The 21,376-nt window shown below is 40.8% G+C and overlaps 1 protein-coding gene and 2 long non-coding RNA genes across 13 annotated transcripts in view; 2 read left to right on the forward strand and 1 right to left on the reverse strand.

The window, feature by feature from the left end:
• The window catches only part of LOC127926385 (myelin regulatory factor-like protein), a 36,943-nt gene that overhangs the window by 6,480 nt on the left and 9,087 nt on the right, over nt 1-21,376 (reverse strand). Inside the window, 15 exon segments of the mRNA XM_052511775.1 lie at nt 1,218-1,270; nt 1,450-1,521; nt 4,670-4,746; nt 4,855-4,918; nt 7,516-7,685; nt 8,925-9,143; nt 9,287-9,381; nt 9,384-9,486; nt 9,858-9,948; nt 11,381-11,491; nt 11,685-11,761; nt 12,868-13,063; nt 15,069-15,305; nt 19,338-19,809; nt 19,982-20,043. Of these exon segments, the coding sequence (XP_052367735.1) occupies nt 1,218-1,270; nt 1,450-1,521; nt 4,670-4,746; nt 4,855-4,918; nt 7,516-7,685; nt 8,925-9,143; nt 9,287-9,381; nt 9,384-9,486; nt 9,858-9,948; nt 11,381-11,491; nt 11,685-11,761; nt 12,868-13,063; nt 15,069-15,305; nt 19,338-19,809; nt 19,982-20,043 (2,099 nt within the window).
• On the forward strand, nt 294-960 carry LOC127926383 (uncharacterized). Of its 2 annotated transcripts, XR_008124026.1 has the most exons (4): nt 294-410; nt 537-634; nt 677-788; nt 915-960. It is a non-coding gene; the product is annotated as an uncharacterized LOC127926383 (long non-coding RNA). The 2 variants fall into 2 exon arrangements; XR_008124025.1 differs by lacking the exon at nt 537-634 and having other exon boundaries at nt 705-788.
• LOC127926382 (uncharacterized) lies at nt 13,124-14,384 on the forward strand. 10 transcript variants are annotated; one of them, XR_008124015.1, is made up of 3 exons: nt 13,124-13,275; nt 13,350-14,205; nt 14,256-14,384. It is a non-coding gene; the product is annotated as an uncharacterized LOC127926382 (long non-coding RNA). The 10 variants fall into 10 exon arrangements; XR_008124016.1 differs by having other exon boundaries at nt 13,131-13,275; nt 14,282-14,384; XR_008124019.1 differs by having other exon boundaries at nt 13,131-13,275; nt 13,350-14,153; nt 14,230-14,384.

Raw genomic sequence — 21,376 nt, forward strand, 5'->3', positions numbered from 1 at the left:
CAACGTTACTACGATGAGACACCACAACGTTACTGTGATGAGACACCACAACGTTACTGTGATGAGACATCAACGTTACCACGATGAGACATCACAACGTTACTACGATGAGACACCACAACGTTACTACAATGAGACACCACAACGTTACTACGATGAGACACCACAACGTTACTGTGATGAGACATCACAACGTTACTACGATGAGACATCACAACGTTACTACGATGAGACATCACAACGTTACTGTGATGAAAGTAGAACTATATAAAGAGCATTTATGGGTTGTTTACCTAAGGTAGTCCTGACTGTTGTGGTGTAGAGAGGTTGTTTACCTAAGGTAGTCCTGACTGTTGTGGTGTAGAGAGGTTGTTTACCTGAGGTAGTCCTGACTGTTGTGGTGTAGAGAGGTTGTTTACCTAAGGCAGTCCTGACTGTTGTGGTGTAGAGAGGTTGTTTACCCGAGGTAGTCCTGACTGTTGTGGTGTAGAGAGGTTGTTTACCTAAGGTAGTACTGACTGTTGTGGTGTAGAGAGGTTGTTTACCTAAGGTAGTCCTGACTGTTGTGGTGTAGAGAGGTTGTTTACCTGAGGTAGTACTGACTGTTGTGGTGTAGAGAGGTTGTTTACCTAAGGTAGTACTGACTGTTGTGGTGTAGAGAGGTTGTTTACCTGAGGTAGTACTGACTGTTGTGGTGTAGAGAGGTTGTTTACCTAAGGTAGTCCTGACTGTTGTGGTGTAGAGAGGTTGTTTACCTGAGGTAGTCCTGACTGTTGTGGTGTAGAGAGGTTGTTTACCTAAGGCAGTCCTGACTGTTGTGGTGTAGAGAGGTTGTTTACCTAAGGTAGTCCTGACTGTTGTGGTGTAGAGAGGTTGTTTACCTGAGGTAGTACTGACTGTTGTGGTGTAGAGAGGTTGTTTACCTAAGGTAGTCCTGACTGTTGTGGTGTAGAGAGGTTGTTTACCTGAGGTAGTACTGACTGTTGTGGTGTAGAGAGGTTGTTTACCTAAGGTAGTACTGACTGTTGTGGTGTAGAGAGGTTGTTTACCTGAGGTAGTACTGACTGTTGTGGTGTAGAGAGGTTGTTTACCTAAGGTAGTCCTGACTGTTGTGGTGTAGAGAGGTTGTTTACCTGAGGTAGTCCTGACTGTTGTGGTGTAGAGAGGTTGTTTACCTGATGTAGTCCTGACTGTTGTGGTGTAGAGAGGTTGTTTACCTGAGGTCGTCCTGACTGTTGTGGTGTAGAGAGGATGCACAGTAGTCTCGTTGCTGCAAATAAATAAAAACATGATATGACCTTTGAAATGAATTTCACATTCCCATTCTGGATAGCATTTGGCACAGAGGATACAGTTTGAGTCTCAGTAGTATTCTTGGCACCGTATTCTTGGCAGATAAAGGCTGGCGGCAACTGTAGTTGGTGACGCCAGATCAGTGGTGTATCTTACGTGTTTCCAGGAAGCAGCATGCCGGCGTCGTCTCTCAGAGTCAGCATGTAGAGAGCTGTGATGGCAATAGAACTGTGGAAGAGACATAGGGATGTCATAACCCTTCATAACACATTCATAAACATTACATAAGAAGAAAAAAACCGTTGTCAGGCCCAGACCAGGGGACTTACAATACAGGTACATCAACAACAACAAAAACTTAGAGTCGATTTATGAAAAGGAATAGTAAACTTCTATATTCTAAACTCTCCAATGCTTTTATACAGTCATGTCCCACCCCATCTGATCTGATAGTCAACCTTTTCTCACATTCTCTGATACAGTTGCGAGTTCAAACCCCCGAGCTGACAAGGTACAAATCTGTCGTTCTGCCCCTGAACAGGCAGTTAACCCACTGTTCCCAGGCCGTCATTGAAAATATGAATATGTTCTTAACTGACTTGCCTGGTTAAATAAAGGTCAAATAAAAAAATAAAAAAATAAAAATAAATAAAGTTATCAGAATAGATAAAGCTTTATGCATTCAATATTATGTTATATTCAGGTAGAGGTAACTGCCAAAATAATGGAAACACTTGAGTAAATGAGGGATACAAAGTATATTGAAAACAGTCGCTTCCACAGAGGTGTGGTTCCTGAGTTAATTAAGCAATTAACATCCTGGCCTGCTTAATAAGGGTTATTATTTATATGACCATGTCTAAGGGTTATTATTTATATTATCATGTCTAAGGGTTATTATTTATATTATATTATCATGCTTAATGGTTATTATTTATATTATCATGTCTAAGGGTTATTATTTATATGACCATGTCTAAGGGTTATTATTTATATTACCATGTCTAAGGGTTATTATTTATATTATCATGTCTAAGGGTTATTATTTATATTACCATGTCTAAGGGTTATTATTTATATTATATTATCATGCTTAAGGCTTATTATTTATATTATCATGCTTAAGGGTTATTATTTATATTATCATGTCTAAGGGTTATTATTTATATTATCATGTCTAAGGGTTATTATTTATATTACCATGTCTAAGGGTTATTATTTATATTATATTATCATGCTTAAGGGTTATTATTTATATTATCATGCTTAATGGTTATTATTTATATTACCATGCTTAAGGGTTATTATTTATATTATATTATCATGCTTAAGGGTTATTATTTATATTATCATGTTTAAGGGTTATTATTTATTTTATCATGCTTAAGGGTTATTATTTATATTATCATGCTTAAGGGTTATTATTTATATTATCATGCTTAAGGGTTATTATTTATATTATCATGCTTAAGGGTTATTATTTATATTATCATGCTTAAGGGTTATTATTTATATTATCATGCTTAAGGGTTATTATTTATATTATCATGCTTAAGGGTTATTATTTATATTATCATGCTTAAGGGTTATTATTTATATTATCATGCTTAAGGGTTATTATTTATATTATCATGCTTAAGGGTTATTATTTATATTATCATGCTTAAGGGTTATTATTTATATTATATTATCATGCTTAAGGGTTATTATTTATATTATCATGCTTAAGGGTTATTATTTATATTATATTATCATGCTTAAGGGTTATTATTTATATTATATTATCATGCTTAAGGGTTATTATTTATATTATCATGCTTAAGGGTTATTATTTATATTATCATGCTTAAGGGTTATTGTTTATATTATCATGCTTAAGGGTTATTATTTATATTACCATGCTTAAGGGTTATTATTTATATTATCATGTCTAAGGGTTATTATTTATATTACCATGTCTAAGGGTTATTATTTATATTATCATGTCTAAGGGTTATTATTTATATTATCATGCTTAAGGGTTATTATTTATATTATCATGCTTAAGGGTTATTATTTATATTATCATGTCTAAGGGTTATTATTTATATTACCATGTCTAAGGGTTATTATTTATATTATATTATCATGCTTAATGGTTATTATTATTTATATTATCATGTCTAAGGGTTATTATTTATATTATATTATCATGCTTAAGGGTTATTATTTATATTATATTATCATGCTTAAGGGTTATTATTTATATTATATTATCATGCTTAAGGGTTATTATTTATATTATCATGCTTAAGGGTTATTATTTATATTATATTACCATGCTTAAGGGTTATTATTTATATTATATTACCATGCTTAAGGGTTATTATTTATATTATATTATCATGTCTAAGGGTTATTATTTATATTATATTACCATGCTTAAGGGTTATTATTTATATTATATTACCATACTTAAGGGTTATTATTTATATTATATTATCATATTTATATTATCATGCTTAAGGGTTATTATTTATATTATCATGCTTAAGGGTTATTATTTATATTATCATGCTTAAGGGTTATTATTTATATTATCATGTCTAAGGGTTATTATTTATATTATCATGCTTAAGGGTTATTATTTATATTATCATGCTTAAGGGTTATTATTTATATTATCATGCTTAAGGGTTATTATTTATATTATCATGCTTAAGGGTTATTATTTATATTATCATGCTTAAGGGTTATTATTTATGTTACCACACTTAAGGGTTATTATTTATATTATCATGCTTAAGGGTTATTATTTATATGACCATGTCTAAGGGTTATTATTTATATTATCATGCTTAAGGGTTATTATTTATATTATATAATCATGCTTAATGGTTATTATTTATATTACCATGCTTAAGGGTTATTATTTATATTACCATGCTATGATGATGACAATGCCCAGATCCACAGGGGTCGAGTGGTCACAGAATGGTTTGATGAGCATGAAAACAAAGTAAACCATATGCCATGGCCGTCTCTGTCACCAGATCTCAACCCAATTGAACAATTATGGTAGATTCTGAAGCAGCGCCTGAAACCACCGTCAACAAAACACCAAATGATGAATTGTCTGGTGGAATAATGGTGTCACATCCCTCCAATAGGGATCCAGACACGTGTAGAATCGATGTCAAGGTGCATTGATGCTGTTCTGGCTGGTGGAGACCCAACGCCCCTCGTAAGACACTTCATGTTTCCTTTACTTTGGCAGTTACCTGTATATTGCAGTGCTTCAATATCCAGAGGTATTTTCTAACAAAGCAGTCATACTTTTGTTTCAATATGAAAGTAACATGAACATCTGCTCCTCAGTTGTAACAGGAAGTCTTACCAGAAAGCCATTGTTGCTGCCAGAATGATCACGCTGACTTGAACAAACTTGTGTTTTAAGCAGCGGTGGAACTTTGCCTACAAGAGAATAAATATGAATATTAATGGTTTTAGTTTAGTTTGATTCAGACTTGCTGTACACCTGTTCTTATACAAGTCTACAGTCTTTCTGCAGTTCTACCTCACCTTGACAGATTTGAGAGGTGTTGGCTTCTGTGGTGGTGGAACACTGCTGTGTCTGTTTATTTTCCTGTGTGACACAACACATATATTATCAACACAGCACGTTAAATAATGACAGTTGAAACACGTTAAATAATGACAGTTGAAACACGTTAAATAATGACAGTTGAAACAACACGTTAAATAATGACAGTTGAAACAACACGTTAAATAATGACAGTTGAAACACGTTAAATAATGACAGTTGAAACACGTTAAATAATGACAGTTGAAACACGTAAAATAATGACAGTTGAAACACGTAAAATAATGACAGTTGAAACACGTAAAATAATGACAGTTGAAACACGTAAGATAATGACAGTTGAAACACTTTAAATAATGACAGTTGAAACACGTTAAATAATGACAGTTGAAACACTTTAAATAATGACAGTTGAAACACGTTAAATAATGACAGTTGAAACGCGTTAAATAATGACAGTTGAAACACGTTAAATAATGACAGTTGAAACACGTTAAATAATGACAGTTTAAACACAACACGTTAAATAATGACAGTTGAAACACAACACGTTAAATAATGACAGTTGAAACACAACACGTTAAATAATGACAGTTGAAACACGTTAAATAATGACAGTTGAAACAACACGTTAAATAATGACAGTTGAAACACGTTAAATAATGACAGTTGAAACACGTTAAATAATGACAGTTGAAGCACGTTAAATAATGACAGTTGAAGCACGTTAAATAATGACAGTTGAAACACGTTAAATAATGACAGTTGAATAAACAACACGTTAAATAATGACAGTTGAAACAACACGTTAAATAATGACAGTTGAAACACAGCACGTTAAATAATGACAGTTGAAACACGTTAAATAATGACAGTTGAAACATGTTAAATAATGACAGTTGAAACACGTTAAATAATGACAGTTGAAGCACGTTAAATAATGACAGTTGAAACAACACGTTAAATAATGACAGTTGAAACACGTTAAATAATGACAGTTGAAACAACACGTTAAATAATGACAGTTGAAACACAGCACGTTAAATAATGACAGTTGAAGCACGTTAAATAATGACAGTTGAAACAACACGTTAAATAATGACAGTTGAAACACAGCACGTTAAATAATGACAGTTGAAACACAGCACGTTAAATAATGACAGTTGAAACATGTTAAATAATGACAGTTGAAACATGTTAAATAATGACAGTTGAAACATGTTAAATAATGACAGTTGAAACATGTTAAATAATGACAGTTGAAACACGTTAAATAATGACAGTTGAAACACGTTAAATAATGACAGTTGAAACACGTTAAATAATGACAGTTGAAACACGTTAAATAATGACAGTTGAAACACGTTAAATAATGACAGTTGAAACACTTTAAATAATGACAGTTGAAACACGTTAAATAATGACAGTTGAAACACGTTAAATAATGACAGTTGAAACACTTTAAATAATGACAGTTGAAACAACACGTTAAATAATGACAGTTGAAACAACACGTTAAATAATGACAGTTGAAACACGTTAAATAATGACAGTTGAAACACAGCACGTTAAATAATGACAGTTGAAACACGTAAAATAATGACAGTTGAAACACGTAAAATAATGACAGTTGAAACACGTAAAATAATGACAGTTGAAACACGTAAAATAATGACAGTTGAAACACGTAAGATAATGACAGTTGAAACACTTTAAATAATGACAGTTGAAACACGTTAAATAATGACAGTTGAAACAACACGTTAAATAATGACAGTTGAAACACGTTAAATAATGACAGTTGAAACACGTTAAATAATGACAGTTGAAACACAGCACGTTAAATAATGACAGTTGAAACACGTAAAATAATGACAGTTGAAACACGTAAAATAATGACAGTTGAAACACGTAAGATAATGACAGTTGAAACACTTTAAATAATGACAGTTGAAACACGTTAAATAATGACACTTGAAACACGTTAAATAATGACAGTTGAAACACGTTAAATAATGACAGTTGAAACACAACACGTTAAATAATGACAGTTGAAACACAACACGTTAAATAATGACAGTTGAAACACAACACGTTAAATAATGACAGTTGAAACAAGTTAAATAATGACAGTTAAAACACGTTAAATAATGACAGTTGAAACAACACGTTAAATAATGACAGTTGAAACACGTTAAATAATGACAGTTGAAAATGTATTAGAAACCAAAGAACGTTGAGCATTCAGTCAGCCAGTCCATTACAAGTATAAACTCAGTCCCTCCAAAAGGCGAGATTCCTAAGCTACAATAAAGTGGAGATATTTGACAGTACAGGAGGCACAATGCAGAAGGCTGTTATGGTTGAGCTGAGAAAGTGTTGATGGTCCCCATGAGAGTGACCCTGGTCATAAAGACAGACACACAACACATCCACAGGTCAACCATCCTCAGTACAGCCCCACCGTCTCATACACACCAGGCTGTATCACAACCGGCCGTGACTGAATGTACTTAAAGAAATGTTTTTATGTTGGGTGAAAATCTCTCAATGTCTCCAAAATATTTTGAAAACTGAAAGAGAACTTGTAGGCAATAGGCCATAGAGAAATAGCACCCCTGGTGGCACTGTGACATTACCCTTTAGTGCTGCTGTTAGCAGGGTTTCTGCTGTTAGCAGGGCTGCCCATGTCCTTTAGCTTGGCTGACCTTGTGTTCCACCCCTCCAGCTCCTGAATCCTGTTCTCCAGGTTGTCAGTCACCTTGCACAGCTGCTTCACAGCCCCTACATTCTCCATGAAGATCTGCTCCTATGGGGGACAAATAGCATAGAAATGGTACAGTATTTTGTTCTTCAAAGTAAAACTTTATTTTTATTTTTTATTGAACCTTTATTTAACTAGGCAAGTCAGTTAAGAACAAATTCTTATTCACAATGACGGCCTACCGGGGAACAGTGGGTTAACTGCCTTGTTCAGGGGCACAAAGACAGATTCTTACCTTGTCAGCTCGGGGATTCGATCCAGCAAACTTTCGGTTACTGGCCCACTGCTCTAACCACTAGGCCACCCTGCCTCTAACCACTACCTAACCACTAGGCTACCCTGCCTCTAACCACTAGGCTACCCTGCCTCTAACCACTAGGCCACCCTGCCTCTAACCACTAGGCCACCCTGCCTCTAACCACTAGGCCACCCTGCCTCTAACCACTAGGCCACCCTGCCTCTAACCACTAGGCCACCCTGCCTCTAACCACTAGGCTACCCTATCTCTAACCGCTAGGCTACCTGCCTCTAACCGCTAGGCTACCCTATCTCTAACCGCTAGGCTACCCTATCTCTAACCGCTAGTCTATCCTGCCTCTAACCGCTAGGCTACCCTGCCTCTAACCGCTAGGCTACCCTGCCTCTAACCGCTAGGCTACCCTGCCTCTAACCACTAGGCTACCCTGCCTCTAACCACTAGGCTACCCTGCCTCTAACCACTAGGCTACCCTGCCTCTAACCACTAGGCCACCCTGCCTCTAACCACTAGGCCACCCTGCCTCTAACCACTAGGCCACCCTGCTAACCACTAGGCCACCCTGCCTCTAACCACTAGGCCACCCTGCCTCTAACCGCTAGGCTACCTATCTCTAACCGCTAGGCTACCCTATCTCTAACCGCTAGGCTACCCTATCTCTAACCAGTCTATCCTGCCTCTAACCGCTAGGCTACCCTGCCTCTAACTAGGCACCCTGCCTCTAACCGCTAGGCTACCCTGCCTCTAACCACTAGGCTACCCTGCCTCTAACCACTAGGCTACCCTGCCTCTAACCACTAGGCTACCCTGCCTCTAACCACTAGGCTACCTGCCTCTAACCACTAGGCTACCTGCCTCTAACCACTAGGCTACCTGCCTCTAACCACTAGGCTACCCTGCCTCTAACCACTAGGCTACCTGCCGCCCCAAAGTGGGACCATAACTCAGATCTCTTGACAATCCTCATGCTGATTATCACACTGATCATATGTTATCAGGCCTTAAATCTCACGCGGACGGACACGTACTTTGTCCACCATGAGGAAGTTGCGTATCCTCTCTCCGTCGCTGCAGGTGATGTCCCCCACCACTTTGACAGCAGTGGGCAGCAGCTCCTTCACCTCCTGGGCTAGGACGCCCGTTTCATGTATGTGATCGATCCCCATCTCTGAGGCGAACTCAGGCTTGTAGTCATACTCCACAATCCTCATCTGAGATATTCTCTTCAACTGTTCTGTTGAATCCACCTACACAGTTGAAATATTGTCCCGTCAGGTAAGACATCATTCCCTGGGCCACTGTGAAGGCATTTTCTATGTTCCTTCCTGTTATTTCACACCAAAACCATTCATTTGATAGCTATTATATAAGAGCATGTGTTGCTTCCTACCTCTTGTATGTTGTGTTTTGCGCGGCTGTCGGAGGGATGCATAACCTGCCCCATGATCTTAGCGTTGCCACAGACCACCAGGGCTTCATCGGGGTGTCTGTGTTGATGCCCACCCTCCCCTGGCACACCACCGCGTCCGGAGCCTGTCCTCGTTGCCACAACACCTCACTGTCGTTCTCAAACTGGCCCGGGTTCGACGCCTGTAGTGGAAGAACACGGAAGAGTTTAGAGTTCTGGTTACGGTTGGTTCCATTCAGAACACGGTGCATTCTAGAACTAATTGTCCAATGGAATCATGGTAGGAACTACATTTGATTTAATTTTTATATATTCTTTATTTAATATTAATTTTAGCAAGGAGTCTCATGCTTTAGTATGCTTTAGTACTTAGTGCTTGAGTCTCATGCTTTTAAATACTTTAGTACAGGGTTCCCCAACTGGTGTCCTCCGTGCCAAATTTGGCCCCCGGGGTGGTCTCATTTGGCCCCCCAAGTTTTCAGAGAGAAAATAAATAAATAATCTGCTCAACAGTTGATGATCCCTGCTTTAGTACTTCTGGTTCAGTACTGACCCTGACTACGATCCTCTCTGACATGAACGCTATCAGCAGGTAACTCTCTTCCCTCACTGTGGCATACAGACCCACCACCATCAGGAAGTACCTGGTCATAACACAAGGACACATGGAACGACATGTTGAAACGGCTTTCAATGCCGATATTAGTATCATGGCAATGACACGGCAAAGACACGGCAGTAACACGGCAGTAACACGGCAGTGACACGGCAGTGACACGGCAGTGACACGGCAACAACACGGCAGTAACACGGCAGTAACACGGCAGTAACACGGCAGTGACACGGCAGTGACACGGTAGTAACACGGCATTAACACGGCATTAACACGGCAATCACACGGCAACAACACTGCAATGACACGGCAGTGACACGGCAGTAACACGGCAGTGACACGGCAGTAACACGGCAGTAACACAGCAGTGACACGGCAAATGACAATAACACAGCAATAACACGGCAGTAACACGGCAGTAACACGGCAAATGACAATAACACGGCAGTAACACGGCAGTAACACGGCAGTGACACGGCAGTAACACGGCAAATGGCAATAACACGGCAGTAACACGGCAAATGGCAATAACACAGCAGTAACACGGCAGTAACACGGCAGTAACACGCCAGTAACACGGCAAATGGCAATAACACGACAATAACACGGCAGTAAAACGGCAGTAACACGGCAGTGACACGGCAAATGGCAATAACACAGAAATAACACAGCAATAACACGGCAGTAACACGGCAGTAACACGGCAGTAACACGGCAGTAACACGCCAGTAACACGGCAGTGACACGGCAGTGACACGGCAGTGACACGGCAGTGACACGGCAGTAACACGGCAGTAAAACGGCAGTAAAACGGCAGTAACACGGCAGTAACACGGCAGTAAACGGCAGTAACACGGCAGTAACACGGCAGTAACACGGCAGTAAAACGGCAATAACACGGCAATAACACGGCAGTAACACGGCAGTAACACGGCAATAACACGGCAATAACACGGCAGTAACACGGCAGTAACACGGCAGTAACACGGCAGTGACACGGCAGTGACACGGCAGTGACACGGCAGTGACACGGCAGTAACACGGCAGTAACACGGCAGTAACACGGCAGTAACACGGCAGTAACACGGCAATAACACGGCAATAACACGGCAGTAAAACGGCAGTAACACGGCAGTAAAACGGCAGTAACACGGCAATAACACGGCAGTAACACGGCAGTAACACGGCAATAACACGGCAGTAACACGGCAGTAACACGGCAATAACACGGCAATAACACGGCAGTAACACGGCAATAACACGGCAGTGACACGGCAGTGACACGGCAGTGACACGGCAGTAACACGGCAGTAACACGGCAGTAACACGGCAGTAACACGGCAGTAACACGGCAGTGACACGGCAGTAACACGGCAATAACACGGCAGTAACACGGCAGTGACACGGCAGTGACACGGCAGTAACACGGCAGTGACACGGCAGTGACACGGCAGTAAACAAACCTCTGGTCAGGGTTGGGTTTACCCTTTTTCCTCATGTTGTTGGCAGTGGTCTCACTGAAGTGCAGTCTTCCCAGAGTAACTCTAGTGATCTTGTCCCCTGGTAGACTCACTCTGAGGGACGAGATGTTATTCAGAAATTTAGGCCAGAGATTCCATCCAAATCGCCCCTTTTTGGCTATGCACCGTATACCTCTTGAATCACAGTTGTGTCATTGTTCAGATATGAATGACAGATTACACTCCCAACGTTGAACACGGCAGTCTACAGTACAGTGTATAGTGACATGGAGGACGGGACACTCACTTGACTGGCAGGAATGGCTTCTTGCTGCGATCCGGCTGGGACTGCTCTATGGTGACTTTGTGAGTCTGTGCCTCAAGCTGCAGAGAACAAGAAGTCAAAGTATAGATAACTAGCAGGGTTGGGGAGAACAAACGGTCAAAGTATAGATAACTAGCAGGGTTGGGGAGAACAAACGGTCAAAGTATAGATAACTAGCAGGGTTGGGGAGAACAAACGGTCAAAGTATAGATAACTAGCAGGGTTGGGGAGAACAAACGGTCAAAGTATAGATAACTAGCAGGGTTGGGGAGAACAAACGGTCAAAGTATAGATAACTAGCAGGGTTGGGGAGAACAAACGGTCAAAGTATAGATAACTAGCAGGGTTGGGGAGAACAAACGGTCAAAGTATAGATAACTAGCAGGGTTGGGGAGAACAAACGGTCAAAGTATAGATAACTAGCAGGGTTGGGGAGAACAAACGGTCAAAGTATAGATAACTAGCAGGGTTGGGGAGAACAAACGGTCAAAGTATAGATAACTAGCAGGGTTGGGGAGAACAAACGGTCAAAGTATAGATAACTAGCAGGGTTGGGGAGAACAGCCAAACGGTCAAAGTATAGATAACTAGCAGGGTTGGGGAGAACAAACGGTCAAAGTATAGATAACTAGCAGGGTTGGGGAGAACAAATGGTCAAAGTATAGATAACTAGCAGGGTTGGGGAGAACAAACGGTCAAAGTATAGATAACTAGCAGGGTTGGGGAGAACAAACGGTCAAAGTATAGATAACTAGCAGGGTTGGGGAGAACAAACGGTCAAAGTATAGATAACTAGCAGGGTTGGGGAGAACAAACGGTCAAAGTATAGATAACTAGCAGGGTCAAAGTATAGATAACTAGCAGGGTTGGGGAGAACAAACGGTCATAGTATAGATAACTAGCAGGGTTGGGGAGAACAAATGGTCAAAGTATAGATAACTAGCAGGGTTGGGGAAAACAAACGGTCATAGTATAGATAACTAGCAGGGTTGGGGAGTACCGGGGGACATTTAGAAAGTAATCTCCCCAACTCTGCTAACTTACATACTAACAAAAAAAACGAGTGCTTTTAATGTCCTCGGCATCATCTGAAGTAGTCTGCCGAGGACAAACGCTGATGTTCCAGGGAAGTTCGTGTTGCATATTTGGAAGGCGTTAAACTAACCTTCACGCCAAACACCTTGATGTGGAAGCTCTCTATCGGCGCAGGGCCGTTGGGTGTTTTGACGTACAGGGGGTCTCCGGCCATCCCTACGTGAACTGTGACCTGAAAGTGGTTCTTTTTCTGACACACGAAGGACTCGTCAGCTGTGGAGTAGTTGAAACCTTTATCGGTGTCCACATGGTAACCGGGAGAAGGGCTGTGGAGAGACGATAGAGCGAGCTACACTGAGTGACAAAACATTAGGAACACCTGCTCTTTCCATGACATAGACTGACCAGGTGAATCCATGACATAGACTGACCAGGTGAATCCACGACATAGACTGACCAGGTGAATCCACGACATAGACTGACCAGGTGAATCCACGACATAGACTGACCAGGTGAATCCATGACATAGACTGACCAGGTGAATGCATGACAGACTGACCAGGTGAATGCATGACACAGACTGACCAGGTGAATGCATGACAGACTGACCAGGTGAATCCATGACATAGACTGACCAGGTGAATCCATGACATAGACTGACCAGGTGAATCCATGACATAGACTGACCAGGTGAATCCATGACATAGACTGACCAGGTGAATCCATGACATAGACTGACCAGGTGAATCCATGACATAGACTGACCAGGTGAATCCATGACATAGACTGACCAGGTGAATCCATGACATAGACTGACCAGGTGAATCCATGACATAGACTGACCAGGTGAATCCATGACATAGACTGACCAGGTGAATCCATGACAGACTGACCAGGTGAATCCATGACATAGACTGACCAGGTGAATCCATGACATAGACTGACCAGGTGAATCCATGACATAGACTGACCAGGTGAATCCATGACATAGACTGACCAGGTGAATCCATGACATAGACTGACCAGGTGAATCCATGACATAGACTGACCAGGTGAATCCATGACATAGACTGACCAGGTGAATCCATGACATAGACTGACCAGGTGAGTCCATGACATAGACTGACCAGGTGAATCCATGACATAGACTGACCAGGTGAATCCATGACATAGACTGACCAGGTGAATCCATGACATAGACTGACCAGGTGAATCCATGACATAGACTGACCAGGTGAATCCATGACATAGACTGACCAGGTGAATCCATGACATAGACTGACCAGGTGAATCCATGACATAGACTGACCAGGTGAATCCATGACATAGACTGACCAGGTGAATCCATGACATAGACTGACCAGGTGAATCCATGACATAGACTGACCAGGTGAATCCATGACATAGACTGACCAGGTGAATCCATGACATAGACTGACCAGGTGAATCCATGACACAGACTGACCAGGTGAGTCCATGACAGACTGACCAGGTGAATCCATGACATAGACTGACCAGGTGAATCCATGACATAGACTGACCAGGTGAATCCATGACATAGACTGACCAGGTGAATCCATGACATAGACTGACCAGGTGAATCCATGACATTAGACTGACCAGGTGAATCCAGGTGTTTGAAGATATGATCCCTTCTTGATGTCACCTGTTAAATCCACTTCAATCAGTGTAGATGAAGGGGAGGAGACAGGTTAAAGAAGGAGTTTTAAGCCTTGAGACAATGGAGACATGGATGATGTGTGTGTCAGAGGGTGGAGGGGCAAGACAAAATATTTAAGGGCCTTTTAACAGGGTAGCCCTTAACTGTGGTATATTGGCAATGTACCACAAAGCTATGAGATGCCTTTTTGCTATTTTAAACTGGTTACCAACGTAATTAGAATAGTAAAAATACATGTTGTGTCATACGGTCTGATATACCACAGCTTTCAGCCAATCAGCATTCAGGGCTCAAACCACCCAGTTTATAATTATGAATGACCAAGTACGATAAGAATAACATACAGTAGGAGTCAATTGTGTCAATTTAAGTCTATAATTTAACCAAATGGGGTTTGTTTACAACGACTCATGACTAAAACCATTTTACTGCTGGCTAAGAAATGACAAAGATGTTACTGATGAGTTATGACATTGTCAGACATAGAAAGTGAAAAATATTTGCTCCCCTGCACTTAACTTGAACAAAAACCAGTCCCTTAAAATAATGTAGCGTTAGTTGAATAGCATTTGAGTTTAGAGACTAAGACAGGCAGTTTAGAAGGCATGAGCCTTGGTGATGAGTGAGGGAATGTCAAGAAGGACACTCACAGGATGTCATAGTTACTGTTGTAGAGCGGTGTCCACAGGCCAGGCTGGTAGCGATCCCAGGTGAGGAGCTGATAGGTCCCCATCCCAGAGCTGCTCTCTGTGGCCCCGTCACTGTCATAGGACGGGACGTCACCGCCTCCCCTCTCGGAGCCCCCTGCTAGAGGAACAGCCGCTAAATGGTTCTGTACCTCAAGGGGTTCTGTTAGTCTTCTCTTCCTACAGTCAGGCAATATAAGCCTGAGGAGGAAGAGGAGAGGAGGGAACTGTTAAAACATTAATATCCCGTTAAAGTAAAACATATTTTGACTGTCATTTTCAAACTGATATGTACTGTACGGTAGTTTAGTAGTTTATGTACTGTACGGTAGTTTAGTAGTTTATGTACTGTACGGTAGTTTAGTAGTTCATGTGCTGTACGGTAGTTTAGTAGTTTATGTACTGTACGGTAGTTTAGTAGTTTATGTACTGTACGGTGGTTTAGTAGTTTATGTACTGTACGGTAGTTTAGTAGTTTATGTACCCATATGTACGGTAGTTTAGTAGTTTATGTACTGTACGGTAATTTAGTAGTTTATGTACTGTACGGTAGTTTAGTAGTTTATGTACCCATATGTACTGTACGGTAGTTTAGTAGTTTATGTACTGTACGGTAGTTTAGTAGTTTATGTACTGTACGGTAGTTTAGTAGTTTATTTACCCATATGAACTGTTGGGTAGTTTAGTAGTTTATGTACCCATATGTACTGTTGGGTAGTTTAGTAGTTTATGTACTGTACGGTAGTTTAGTAGTTTATGTACCCATATGTACGGTAGTTTAGTAGTTTATGTACCCATTTGTACGGTAGTTTAGTAGTTTATGTACCCATATGTACGGTAGTTTAGTAGTTTATGTACTGTACGGTAGTTTAGTAGTTTATGTACTGTACAGTAGTTTAGTAGTTTATGTACTGTACGGTAGTTTAGTAGTTTATGTACCCATATGTACTGTACGGTAGTTTAGTAGTTTATGTACCCATATGTACTGTACGGTAGTTTAGTAGTTTATGTACCCATATGTACTGTACGGTAGTTTAGTAGTTTATGTACTGTACGGTGGTTTAGTAGTTTATGTACTGTACGGTAGTTTAGTAGTTTATGTACCCATATGTACGGTAGTTTAGTAGTTTATGTACTGTACGGTAATTTAGTAGTTTATGTACTGTACGGTAGTTTAGTAGTTTATGTACCCATATGTACTGTACGGTAGTTTAGTAGTTTATGTACTGTACGGTAGTTTAGTAGTTTATGTACTGTACGGTAGTTTAGTAGTTTATTTACCCATATGTACTGTTGGGTAGTTTAGTAGTTTATGTACCCATATGTACTGTTGGGTAGTTTAGTAGTTTATGTACTGTACGGTAGTTTAGTAGTTTATGTACCCATATGTACGGTAGTTTAGTAGTTTATGTACCCATTTGTACGGTAGTTTAGTAGTTTATACGGTAGTTTAGTAGTTTATGTACTGTACGGTAGTTTAGTAGTTTATGTACTGTACGGTAGTTTAGTAGTTTATGTACTGTACGGTAGTTTAGTAGTTTATGTACCCATATGTACTGTACGGTAGTTTAGTAGTTTATGTACCCATATGTACTGTACGGTAGTTTAGTAGTTTATGTACTGTACGGTAGTTTAGTAGTTTATGTGCTGTATGGTAGTTTAGTAGTTTATGTACCCATATGTACTGTACGGTAGTTTAGTAGTTTATGTACCCATATGTACTGTACGGTAGTTTAGTAGTTTATGTACCCATATGTACTGTACGGTAGTTTAGTAGTTTATGTACCCATATGTACTGTACGGTAGTTTAGTAGTTTATGTACCCATATGTACTGTACTGTAGTTTAGTAGTTTATGTACCCATATGTACTGTACGGTAGTTTAGTAGTTTATGTACCCATATGTACTGTACAGTAGTTTAGTAGTTTATGTACCCATATGTACTGTACTGTAGTTTAGTAGTTTATGTACCCATATGTACGGTAGTTTAGTAGTTTATGTACTGTACGGTAGTTTAGTAGTTTATGTACTGTACGGTATTTTAGTAGTTTATGTACCCATATGTACTGTACAGTAGTTTAGTAGTTTATGTGCCCATATGTAATGTACGGTAGTTTAGTAGTTTATGTACCCATATGTACTGTACGGTAGTTTAGTAGTTTATGTACTGTACGGTGGTTTAGTAGTTTATGTACTGTACGGTAGTTTAGTAGTTTATGTACCCATATGTACGGTAGTTTAGTAGTTTATGTACTGTACGGTAATTTAGTAGTTTATGTACTGTACGGTAGTTTAGTAGTTTATGTACCCATATGTACTGTACGGTAGTTTAGTAGTTTATGTACTGTACGGTAGTTTAGTAGTTTATGTACTGTACGGTAGTTTAGTAGTTTATTTACCCATATGTACTGTTGGGCAGTTTAGTAGTTTATGTACCCATATGTACTGTTGGGTAGTTTAGTAGTTTATGTACTGTACGGTAGTTTAGTAGTTTATGTACCCATATGTACGGTAGTTTAGTAGTTTATGTACCCATATGTACGGTAGTTTAGTAGTTTATGTACTGTACGGTAGTTTAGTAGTTTATGTACTGTACGGTAGTTTAGTAGTTTATGTACCCATATGTACTGTACGGTAGTTTAGTAGTTTATGTACCCATATGTACTGTACGGTAGTTTAGTAGTTTATGTAACCATATGTACTGTACGGTAGTTTAGTAGTTTATGTACTGTACGGTAGTTTAGTAGTTTATGTGCTGTATGGTAGTTTAGTAGTTTATGTACCCATATGTACTGTACGGTAGTTTAGTAGTTTATGTACCCATATGTACTGTACGGTAGTTTAGTAGTTTATGTACCCATATGTACTGTACGGTAGTTTAGTAGTTTATGTACCCATATGTACTGTGCGGTAGTTTAGTAGTTTATGTACCCATATGTACTGTACTGTAGTTTATTAGTTTATGTACCCATATGTACTGTACGGTAGTTTAGTAGTTTATGTACCCATATGTACTGTACGGTAGTTTAGTAGTTTATGTACCCATATGTACTGTACTGTAGTTTAGTAGTTTATGTACCCATATGTACGGTAGTTTAGTAGTTTATGTACTGTACGGTAGTTTAGTAGTTTATGTACTGTACGGTATTTTAGTAGTTTATGTACCCATATGTACTGTACAGTAGTTTAGTAGTTTATGTGCCCATATGTAATGTACGGTAGTTTATGTACCCATATGTGCTGTACAGTAGTTTAGTAGTGTATGTACTGTTGGGTAGTTTAGTAGGTCATGTACTGTACGGTAGTTTAGTAGTGTATGTACTGTATGGTAGTTTAGCAGTTTATGTACCCAGGTGTGCCGTACGGTAGTTTAGTAGTTTATGTACCCATATGTACTGTCTGGTAGTTTAGTAGTTTATGTACTGTACGGTAGTTTAGTAGTGTATATACCCGTATGTACCCGTATGTGCTGTACAGTAGTTTAGTAGTTTATGTACTGGGGGTAGTTTAGTCATTTATGTGCTGTTTGGTAGTTTAGTAGTTTATGTACCCATATGTACTGCACTGTAGTTTATGTACCCATATGTACTGTACTGTAGTTTAGTATTTTATGTACCCATATGTACTGTACGGTAGTTTGGTAGTTTATTTACCCATATGTACTGTAGTTTAGTAGTTTATTTACCCATATGTACTGTACGGTAGTTTGGTAGTTTATTTACCCATATGTACTGTAGTTTAGTAGTTTATTTACCCATGTGTACTGTATGGTAGTTTGGTAGTTTATTTACCCATATGTACTGTAGTTTAGTAGTTGATTTACCCATATGTACTGTACGGTAGTTTGGTAGTTTATTTACCCATATGTACTGTAGTTTAGTAGTTTATTTACCCATGTGTACTGTACGGTAGTTTGGTAGTTTATTTACCCATATGTACTGTAGTTTAGTAGTTTATTTACCCATGTGTACTGTACGGTAGTTTGGTAGTTTATTTACCCATATGTACTGTAGTTTAGTAGTTTATTTACCCATGTGTACTGTACGGTAGTTTGGTAGTTTATTTACCCATATGTACTGTAGTTTAGTAGTTTATTTACCCATGTGTACTGTACGGTAGTTTGGTAGTTTATTTACCCATATGTACTGTAGTTTAGTAGTTTATTTACCCATATGTACTGTACGGTAGTTTAGTAGTTTATGTGCTGTACGGTAGTTTAGTAGGAGTTCTCACCCTGTGTATTGACCAGCTGTGGGAGGCAGGTATGAATATCCTGGTTCTGAAGGGCATCCAGGCACAGGTAGTAGGCAGGATGAGGGCAGCCCGAGGCCTGAGGCTAGGTATGGGGCTTGGCCTGGAGGTAGTTCTGGGACCGGGGGTGCGTTGGCCCTGGGGTAGCTGTCTGCCAGGCCCTGGCATGGAGGAGGCTGATGCTGCTGGGGAGCCTTGTGGTGGACTGGCGGTGTGGGGGCAGTGTTAGACTGTATATAGCTCTCCCCTGGGCTCAGGTAGTGGGGGTGGTGGAGGGGGTTGTGGGGCAGTGAGCCTGGAGATGTGCCTGCCTTGGTGTAAGAGTTAGTCAGCCCCTGGTGGTATGGCAGTCCTGGGTGTGGTGGGGGTTGTGGTGCCAGCTCTTTATATCGGCACAGTGAGGCTGGAGGACGTGTCACTGTCTGGAACACTTCCTGGTAGCCGTAGCTCACGTCTAGGTTAGGAACGGGCAAAGGCAGTCATATCATTCATTAAAATAGGAACATTTTATTATTATGATATGGTTGTACTGTTTGTAACACTTGGCATTAACAGAGATTCCTATCAACTGTTGTTGATAAAGTATTGCCAATAAAGGAAGAGGTTTCATTATCACAGTGGCTCACCTGGTATTTGCGGAGGTGAACACGGTTCTGAACCAGAATCTGGTGGTGACTCTGGTAACATGCTAGGAAGACAAAGACACAGTCAGACACGGCCCTCCAAAGTCACAGTCAGACACGGCCCTCCAAAGACACAGTCAGACACGGCCCTCCAAAGACACAGTCAGACACGGCCCTCCAAAGTGACACACGGCCCTCCAAAGTCACAGTCAGACACGGCCCTCCAAAGCCACAGTCAGACACGGCCCCCCAAAGACACAGTCAGACACGGCCCTCCAAAGTGACACACGGCCCTCCAAAGTCAGTCAGACACGGCCCTCCAAAGTCACAGTCAGACACGGCCCTCCAAAGTCACAGTCAGACACGGCCCTCCAAAGTGACACACGGCCCTCCAAAGTCAGTCATACACGGCCCTCCAAAGTCACAGTCAGACACGGCCCTCCAAAGTCACAGTCAGACACGGCCCTCCAAAGTCACAATCAGACACGGCCCTCCAAAGTCACAGTCAGACACGGCCCTCCAAAGTCAGTCAGACACGGCCCTCCAAAGTCAGTCAGACACGGCCCTCCAAAGACACAGTCAGACACGGCCCTCCAAAGTCACAGTCAGACACGACCCCCAAAGACACAGTCAGACACGGCCCTCCAAAGTCACAGTCAGACACGGCCCCCCAAAGACACAGTCAGACACGGCCCTCCAAAGACACAGTCAGACACGGCCCTCCAAAGTCACAGTCAGACACGGCCCTCCAAAGTCACAGTCAGACACGGCCCTCCAAAGACACAGTCAGACACGGCCCTCCAAAGACACAGTCAGACACGGCCCTCCAAAGACATAGTCAGACACGGCCCTCCAAAGACACAGTCAGACACGGCCCTCCAAAGACACAGTCAGACACGGCCCTCCAAAGTCACAGTCAGACACGGCCCTCCAAAGACACAGTCAGACACGGCCCTCCAAAGACACAGTCAGACACGGCCCTCCAAAGTCAGTCAGACACGGCCCTCCAAAGACACAGTCAGACACGGCCCTCCAAAGACACAGTCTCAGACACGGCCCTCCAAAGACACAGTCAGACACGGCCCTCCAAAGACACAGTCAGACACGGCCCTCCAAAGACACAGTCAGACACGGCCCTCCAAAGACACAGTCAGACACGGCCGTCCAAAGACAAGGTTTCTAGAACTAGCCTTTCTCTCTGCAAAGGGTCAAAGTATAGATAACTAGCAGGGTTGATGAGAACAAACGGTCAAAGTATAGATAACTAGCAGGGTTGATGAGAACAAACGGTCAAAGTATAGATAACTAGCAGGGTTGGGGAGAACAAACGGTCAAAGTATAGATAACTAGCAGGGTTGGGGAGAACAAATGGTCAAAGTATAGATAACTAGCAGGGTT

This window comes from Oncorhynchus keta, unplaced genomic scaffold, assembly GCF_023373465.1.
Source record: "Oncorhynchus keta strain PuntledgeMale-10-30-2019 unplaced genomic scaffold, Oket_V2 Un_contig_7461_pilon_pilon, whole genome shotgun sequence".
NCBI lineage: Eukaryota > Metazoa > Chordata > Actinopteri > Salmoniformes > Salmonidae > Oncorhynchus > Oncorhynchus keta.